This window comes from Natrix helvetica (genome assembly GCF_964273705.1).
Source record: "Natrix helvetica genome assembly, chromosome: 1".
NCBI classification, from domain to species: Eukaryota; Metazoa; Chordata; class Lepidosauria; order Squamata; family Natricidae; genus Natrix; species Natrix helvetica.
This window is the reverse complement of record NC_138548.1, coordinates 249,076,806-249,086,251: the sequence shown is the minus strand read 5'-3', so window position 1 is coordinate 249,086,251 and position 9,446 is coordinate 249,076,806. Positions and strand designations below refer to the sequence as shown.

Below are 9,446 nucleotides of genomic sequence, written 5' to 3'. Positions count from 1 at the left end.
TCAGCCTAACCTGGAGCTCCGCCCCCGCAGCACGCACCACCTTTGCCCCGCCCAGCGAAGCGGCCTGGGCCCCGCTATTTCAGGGAGGCGGGGCCAAAGGTGTTAGCTCCGCCTCTCGCCGGGTGGTGACTGCGTTGTGTGGGCCCGGCGGCCGCCGCCGCTCTATTCTCCTGCTCCGCCGCCTCTCCCTCCCTCCCTCCCTCCCGCAGTCATCGCCGGGGCGCGCGCCATGGCGGAGCCGGCCGCTTCTCCCGCCTCGCCAGGAGCTCAGCCGGCGGCCGCTGCAACCCCCGCCGGCGGCTTTCAGCGGCTGCTCTTCACTCACGACCTGGTGTCCGGCCGCTATGGGGGTTCGGTGCGCTTCGGCCTAGTCCGTGTCATGCATGGCGAGGATTCCGACTCGGAGGAAGAGGACGGCGGCGGACGAGGCCCCGGGGGAGGCGGCCCCGGGGGTGGCGGAGGAGAAAGAGGAGGAGGAGCCGGCAGCTCCGGCGGTTCCGAGTCCGGGGCCCCCGGTGGGGGCGAGGAGAATCGCGGGAGCCCCCTCCGCCGCGGATACGTGCGAGTCCAGTGGTACCCGGAGGGCATCAAGCAACACGTCAAAGAGACCAAGGTAACCGCAGCTCCGGCGCCGCTGCCTCTCTCGGGGCTCCTTTTGCATTTCGTCCGCACACGCGGCGGGTTGAGTGGGTGGGGTGTCCGCAATGGGGCTGAGAAGGCGGCGGCGGCAGAGAAAAGGGTGGGAAAGGGAGAGAGAGGTGCATTAGGCTTGGGAGGGTCTCCCGGGATTGACAGGTGGGAGTGAATGGCCAGGTATTGGGAAGCCCATAGGGGGAAAGGGGGTAGCGTTTGGGGGGGGGAGTCCGAGAAGTTGGCCTGAAAAATGCTGGTCTCTGGCCGCCAAAAATGTGGAAAGCCTCCCTTGCACCACTGGGGTTGCCTGGTCTGCAGTGTCTTTTTATGCAAAATAGACCTCATTAAGGCGCCGGAGGACTTCTAGTTTCTGCACCAACGTTTGAAATAAAAGTTCCAGGTGCTGGTGGAGGTTTTTTTTTATGGCTCTGGGTCATGCAGATGGGATTTTATGATGTGTCAAGATGACATTGGCTTCCATTTGACCACCTCCTATCTTTGGCCACCATTGCTCTCTTTTTTTTTTCTTTACAGACAATATCAGTTGAAGGGAAAAGCTGCATAGTGCCTTTTGGGAAATAGCACCGTAGCTTTAGGCAGCCTCCTGATTCTTGCATCCTTACCTCATCATTCCCAAAGTCATTTTTAATCATTTGTAAGGAAATACATTCTTTTCAGCATCATCCATCATAGTTTGGGCTCACCTGTAATTCTGTGTAGTGTAGGGGATCTTAGTATATTAGAAATAATCATTCTTGGCTTAATTAAGGTATTTTTCTTGTCTTGCAGTAATATTTTGGTGTTATTAGGTTGCTTCTAGTTCACAGAACTGCATCCAACCTCTGTTTCTGACTATATGGTTCTGAATATGTAGAGTAGTGGAGTTTTAGGAGGTATAATGTTATTATAAATTAGAATTCAGGCACATTTTTGTGAGTTAGCCTTAAAATTTTATTAAGGGTGGTTTGTATTATCCGGTCTGAAATTGTGGTGGAGTCTAAAGAAATCATTTTGTATTAATATTTTTTCACTTACTAAATTATTTCTGGAATACAGAAAATGACTATAACAATATACCTTTGAAATGAAAAATATTAGATATTGAAAACTCTTGACTGGAACACAATCATCCACAATGCATTGGGGGGAAAAGAAAATTATTGTCCTGCTATGGTAAGTGTATGTGTGTGTTTGTGTACATACATACACACATATACACACAGAATAGAAGGCTCAATGTGATGTAGTCCTAAATGAATTATTTTTAATTTCCTCTGGTTATCAAAGTTTGTAAACTAATTCACATCAAGACTTCAGGAGTGTAAAGTTTGAATACAAAGTTCTAAGAGTCTCACAAAAAGGAGGGAAAGAATAGGCACTAAAATAATCTAAGAAAACAGATGAATGGATCTGAAAATTTGTGAGCGGATATTATGTTTCACATAATATATGCTGTTAGAGGTAAGTTCTAGACACATTGTTGCAAGCATAATCTTTTGATCTGGAATTTATGCATGCATTCCTATAAAGAAAGTGATGCATTTATTTTAAAATAGAATATGTAAGTGCTATTGATATTTTTCAGTTGTTGCATCCATTAAATCTAAGAAGAGTAGAAAAATGGTGTCACTGACATAACTAAAACTTTCAAAGCTTGTGCCCAAAGGATGCAACATATGAATGGCTATTGGGCCCAGAAATATATAAACTTATACGCAATAAATTTATAAATTGTATATAAACTTTTGGGGCTTTCCTTTAATCCTTTGTAGGAATAATACAGGAAATGAGTTCTGTGAAGTTCTGATTAAAATTTATTAGGAGATGAACTTGAAAATCATTGGATTTGACAAAAACTGATGGATTCAATTCAGAGTTTATAAAAGCTAGCCCAGGTTAGATCCCTACCATCATTTTTGCTTTATAGAACATGTCATATATCAGGGGTGTCCAAACTTGGGAACTTTAAGACTTGTGGACTTCAACTCCCAGAATTCCCCAGCCAGCCAATTCTGGGAGTTGAAGTCCACAAGTCTTAAAGTTCCCAAGTTTGGACACCCCTGTCATATATAATAGGCAGGCACAGTGTAATGTTTAGAGTTGGAGTAGGAGGTTGGATAGATAGCTGCATCATTCACATTTTAGGGCAATGTACATGCCAAAGGGATATATTTAACATTCTCAAGTGATCAATCTTTATTATATTTTCTTATCCCAAGGAATACATTCTGACTTATATTAGAAATATTTTATTTTTCCTAAATGAAAAACTTTAAATTTGGCACTCTCTTCCTTAGATTCAGATTATGAATTCATTTATTTTTCCTAAAAAAGGAAGTTGAAATCAAGCTTTCAGAGTACTGTTAGCATCCCATATTTTCCTGGGTTTCTTCTCCTTAACACAGTGCTTCTCAAATAGTGGGGCGGGCCCCCCTGGGGGGGCGCGAGGCTCTGTAAAGGGGGGCTCAGCTCAAATTATTTTATATATTTTTGTTTTGCAGGTTAAAGTTTTTTTTAATATTGTGTTCCTTTAAATCTTTTCTGCTACAGTTAATAAAGCTATTCTTTGTTGTAAATTGATCCACATTTCTTTCTTTTTTTATTCTCTTATACGTTAATAAGGATACAGTGTTATGCAGAGGTGTACTTATAACAATTTTATAGACAAATGATACTATTTACAGTCGCGCGGGGGGCGCGAAATGTTTTCTTCTTCCTAGGGGGGGCATGACAGAAAATAATTGAGAAGCACTGCCTTAACATAACAAACCTGTATCTCAGGAAGTGTTTTTAGATTTGTACTACTGTGTGTAGGCAAGGTAATTTTATAAATTGTTATTACCCAATGCATTTTATTCTCTTCTTCCTTTCCCTCTGGGAATTATTGTCCTGCTATGGTAAGTGTATGTGTGTGTGGAAATTAGGTGGTGTCATAAAAGGAAACATTTTCTGAAATAATTATGGTGCTATTCCATGCCATCGCTTGGTTGAGAATACTGAGGAATTGGATTGATCCGTGATAAATACTCTCTTGCTACTTCAAATAGTACAAAAAGTTAATCAGATTTTTTCCCCTGCAATTCTGTTTGATTGGAAGATGCAGGCAGCTACAAAACTGTGGTTGTACTTAACAAGAAGGAAGAAGTAGCTCTTGTTTTTGTACCTTTAAAAGAATTATTTGGATTCCATGTGAGAACAGCACTTCTCTCATTTTGATTAAATTGGCATACCGTTTTAGGCTTCTGGGTACTGTCCCTTTTTATGACCCTGTAATCCCTTGATTTGGGGTAGAGTTGGGAGAACTGGATGGAGCTGAGCGTTTAATGGCCAGATACCCTTCCTGACGCCACACGGAGTTCACAGCAGATTTTTTTTTCTTTGCGAGTAGTATGGTAGCCTTGTAGTGAAGACTCCTGCCTCCCATTTGGAAGGTTGAAAGTTCAGTCCTAGGTAGTGGCAGAGGTTTTCCTCCTAGGCTTCTGTGTAAACCTGAAAAAAGATACTGTTTCTTTAAACATTACACGGTTTGATTTCTTAAAGCAGCATTTTTTTTCTTGTATTGAAGCCTGGAAAATGTAGCTTATCTATTGCTATACTGGTACACGTTCTAAAACATTTCTTCTGAATCATTTTTTGAAGTATATTCTGCCCTATCAGCAGCAAAGATCCAAGGACCAAGAGACCTCTAGATCAAGTGTGTCCAGCCTTTTGGCACGCCTGGTCGCATTGAGTGAAATGAAATTGTTTTGGGCCACATTTAAATATCTGTAATATCATTCATTATACAAATAACAAAGTTCCTTTTAATATTTTTAACGTATTTTTTTGGAGTATAAGACGCTCGTTTTTCCCTCAAAAAAGAGACTGAAAATCTTGGTGCATTTTATACACTGAATGCAGCATTTTTTGCCTCCTGAAACCCCACCCCCTTCACCAAAATGGCCATGCATAGCCTTTAGGAGCCTTGCAGAGTGCTCCTGGTGGCTGGGGAGGGCAGAAATGAGTGAAAAACAGGCCGCTTTTTGCTCAATTTTGCCCCCTCCCCAGGAGCACTCCATAAGCTTCTTAAAGGCTATGCATGGCCCTTTTTTGATGAAAAACGGACTGTTTTTAGGAGGTCTGCAGAGTGCAAAACATTTTTTTTAATTTGCTTCTTCAAAACCTTGGTGCGTCTTATACTCTGAAAAATATGGTAGTTATATCCCATTACTAGATGTCCAAGGCCACATGTGGCCCGCAGGCCACAGGTTAAATGCTCCTAGTCTAGAGGAAGACAAATTTGAGCAACCATGAGCTACAGCTGCTATTAAGGCTTATCTCGCGGAGGTAAGAGCAGCGAAGTGTCAATGCTTCTTTGCTCTTATTGCATCTGCAGAATATTGCCCAGTGGCCCTGTGTGTGTAAGATCACCTGGCTCCTGTTGGTCAAGGGCCCCACGGAGGCCTACCTTCAGAACCTCACAGGAATTTTTTCTGTGCACCTGGCAGATAAAATCATCCTGTTCTGATCCCACTTGTATGCCAAGCATGGGAAAGTCCTGTGGAGATGCCTGGGGAAGAACTTACCTAATTATCTGGAAACAGCTTGATCCTGTTGGACTGAAGAGGACAGAGTCCGTCAGACTGCAAACACACCTCTGAGTTAGATTCGTGTACCCCCTGGTTGACCAAAGCTGCCAGGGAAGTTTCACCTGGATTGATCCAAGCAATGGTGAATTCAACCTTGATGGAGGAGATATTTTTCTGCTCTTTTTAAAGAGATATTGGTGTGCCCTCTTTTCAAGAAGCCATTGCCGTTGTAGACAATTTTTATCCAGTTTTTTTACCTCCCCTTTTTAGGGAAGGCAGTTGAGACAGTGGTAAAACTACAACTCCAGAGGAGAATGAATGAAAAAATTATTTGGACCCTTTTTGGTCAGGAACAAAAACAGCACTAGTCACACTTCTTGATGATCTCTGACAGGAGCTGAATGGGGATAATGCATCCATCCTTGCTTTTCTTGGCCTCTTGGTGGCTTTTGATACTTTCAGGCCAACATGGGAAGTTGGAGGTTGGAGGCACAATTCTGTCTGATTCACCTCTTTCCTCTGAGGTCAGTTCCAATTGGTATTGCTGGGGCTCAGGGCTTCTTTTTGTGTGGGCTGCCACAAGCTTGGTCCTTTCTAAAATCTTCACAAAAGCACTAGGTGAGAACATTCATCACCATAGGATGAGACATCATCAGTATGCTGATACTACTCAACTATATATCTCTGTCTAGGGAGAATTAAGTGATGCTGTGGATATTTTTTTGCGGTACTTGTAAGGTTGTGGTGGCCTGGATGATGAACAACCTTGTGAGATGGAGTAGCTGGTAGGTAGGGAGATCCTCTGTATCCAGGGGTTTATCAGCTTTGATCTTGCATGGAGTTGCACCTCCAAAGACAGATTCTGTGTATAATCTGGAGGTGGTCCAGGGCACCTCAAGAAGCAGGTGGCAGACATGGCTAGGAGGACCCTTTGTCCAATTATGTGCCAATTACGCCCCTTCCTGGATCAGAAGGCCATCCTCTTGACCGTTCGTGGCCTGGTCATCTCCCTATGGACTATTGCAGTGCAGACTATGGACTAGTACAGTACATGGGGCTACCCTTGAAAAGTATCCAGAATCTTCAGCTAATGCAGAATGCAGCCCCACAAACAATCTTATGTGACTCAAGGATGGTGCATGTATTGCCTTTACTGCGTGAGCTGCATTGGGTACATTTGCTTCAGAGTTCAATTCAAGGTGTTGCTTATGACCTTTAAAGCCCTATATCAGGGCTGTCAAACTCACGGCACACCCACGCCCGGTATAGCAAGGGTTGTGGGGAAGTCACAATACGTCATGTGACACTGCCATGACAATGCGAGTTTGACACCCCGCCCTACATGGTGTACAACCAGGTTACCTGAGGAACCATTTTATTTCCATCACATCAGCCTACCCCAACCAATCAGACAGGGAAGATATGTTATGGATTCCATCAGTTAATCAATTTTGATGGTCAATGGGCTCCAGCAAGAATGAGTTCACTGCTATTGTCCTGTCCTGTGGAATATTCTCCTCCCATCATAGAGGTGAGCCCCCTATCTCCTGGCCTTTCCAAGGGGTTTGAACACATGGCTCTGCTGTCTCTGTGAGTATAATGCAATTCAGGGTAGTTTGCACCTTAAGATGCTCTCCTCGTCTCTTAACTTTTAATATTTAAATCTTGTTTTTACCTCGCTCCTTTTACTAACGTATTGCATTTTATATTCTACATTCCCCGGAGTCACTCTAAGAATGAGATGGGTGGTACCTAAATGTGCTAAATAAATAATAAAGGTAAACTTTAGAATGCTCTGTGCAGGGTAGTAATCATGTTCAAAACTTGAAATCTTTTAGCAATTTAGTCTGAAAACAAGAAAGATGACAGTTACAGTGAAACTTTATTGTATTGTGGGAAGAGGTTATTTATGAAAGTCCATTAAATTGAAGAGAACTGTTTTCTAGCAATTTGGAATATTTCCATAAAGATACCATTATGTTGATGGTAATGATGTTGGGGCAGAAAGTTCCTTGCAACAAGGTCTGGTTAATCAGGGTTTCACTATACTGCAGTAGCTGGAATAAATTAAATTTCTTCAGTTATTACTTTTACATTCTTTCTCAATACAAAAATTCTACATATTGCCTAAGAGTTCATTTTCAGCTATCTTCTGAAAGCCCGGTTTTGTTAGGATTCTATTCACATTCTTCTGAATTCTATATCCCTCTTAGATTTATTAATCTACATGGTAAGCCATGAATGAGGTTAATAGAAAGCATGTGAAAAACCAATCTTTTTCATCATTTTTGAATTGATCCCCTTCATTTAGACTGTTATGAGTCTATTGCTATTATCTACTTCCACAATGGAATTATTTCTAGGCTTTTTTTCATTCAGTTGTGGAAGGGGAAATTGTTAGCTCTCTTCCAAACTTAATTCAAGGAGCTAATACTTTCCTTTAAAGTTCTAAAGGGTTTTAGTCTCAAATGCTTAAATCAAAATGTATTTCCATATCAATTTGCCCATGAATTAAAATTGCCCAATATTCTAAATACTACTATTTGGGGAATGTATGGCACACATATACCCTATGCACATAATACGGACTTTTTTCTCATTCTCCCCAATATTGAAAGATCATATGTTTGTAAGGAATTTATTTAATAATTAGCATTTCAAGACAGCGACTTCTTTCTGCAACTTAAGAATTAAAAGTATTGCTTTATTTTTTGAGACAGTTACATGCTTTTTGCAGCCTGAAAGTCGAAATGTTCCAAAGTATCCTCTATTGGTGCAGCAAAAAAACAGGTATATATTTTTGTTTTTATATTTAAGGGTGATGGTGGGGAGAGAGAATTCCCATTATGTGGATGACTAAAACAAAGAATTCAAGATCTTCTTGCATTTATTATAAAGAATTGAAAGCTTTGATGCAATAGATGGTCCTTAAGGATCTAAGCTATTGGCTAGTAGCCACCTAAAAATCCTAATATAAGAAGACTTCTTGCTTCTCACATTTTATCTAGTCTCTTGGGAGATTACCTGAGAGGTATCTGCTACTTACAGTAGTGATACATCATGAAAACAAAGGGCTTCCCACAATTAGTCTAAGATTTATACAGTAGAACTCTTAACCTGACCAGTCCTCCTGCATATCCATAACAAGGTAATATATTCTTTACTTCAATTTCCCTGCATATTAAACATCATGGATTAATTTTATACAGGGTTGTGACTCTGCTGCTGTTTTTTAAATAGAATATTAATGTGTGTAATTTATTATACAAAATGAAAACGTTAACTTGAATGGCATTCCTCTTCCTAAAAGAGTTTTTTTAAAGTAGCATGAGAATTAACCAACTAGTATTCTGCATTTAACAGAGCCAAAGTTGGTATGAACTTTGTGTTCATTTGTTCACTGGAAATGTTCTTTTCTGAGATAAGAGTTTAAAAAGGAAGTAGAAAACATAAAGCTTAATTTAAATCTTTAAGCCAGGTATTCTACTAAACCTAAGGTTCATTTAAAAGCCTCATTCTGTTTGGCTTGCTTTTTTCCCCAACTTTGGATCTATTGGCTACTATGTGTTACTGGATTGTATAGGAAATGGTATCCTCTTATTCCTCTACTCACCCACACCCCAAGCACTACAGTATCATGAGGGCAGTAACAAAAGGCCAGCATGAACAACAAAATTTGCTCCACTATTTGTATTCTAAATGATGCAAAACAGCTTCAATCTCTTAATAGTTACATATCCAGCTGAACATGTTTCACCAATAAAGGAAAATATTTATAGCTCAAGGTTTGAATGGAGGGGTTCTTGGTGCTCTCTGAGCTTGGTTGTTTTCTTGCAGATGTTTCATTATCCAAACTAGGCAATATCATCAGTGCTAGTGCTAGCATAGATAATGGTGCCTAGCTTGGGTAGTGAAACATCTGTAAGAAAATAACCAAGTTAAAGGAGCACCAAGAACATGTTTTATTCCTTCATTCTTCTTTTCATAAGATTCAGTGGGCCATTGCCTATTTCTCATTCACTTAGGTCAGCTATGGCAAACCTTTTTTGGCTCACGTGCCATAAGTGGGGGGAGCGCAGGGGGGTCGTGTGCAGGCGTGCCGCACCCATAATGCAATGCGTGCACTACAAGCGTGACCTCCCCCTTTTTGCTTGCTTTTTTCGCCCTCCCCAGGCTCCAGAGGCTTTATAGGAACATGGGGAGGGTGAAAACAGCCTCCCCCCCCCCGAAGCCCTCCGGAGGCTT

General features: G+C 41.5%; 1 protein-coding gene across 2 annotated transcripts in view; it reads left to right on the top strand.

Annotated features, from left to right (window-relative positions):
• The first annotated feature begins 104 nt into the window (after window positions 1-104).
• The window catches only part of UBE2O (ubiquitin conjugating enzyme E2 O), a 76,324-nt gene continuing 66,982 nt past the window's right edge, over window positions 105-9,446 (top strand). The window contains exon 1 of one of the 2 annotated variants that reach the window (XM_081938857.1): window positions 105-613. In XM_081938857.1, the coding sequence (XP_081794983.1) occupies window positions 230-613 (384 nt within the window). In that variant the 5' untranslated portion in view covers window positions 105-229. The remainder of the gene's footprint in view (window positions 614-9,446) is intronic. The other variant, XM_081938858.1, reaches the window with a different exon arrangement.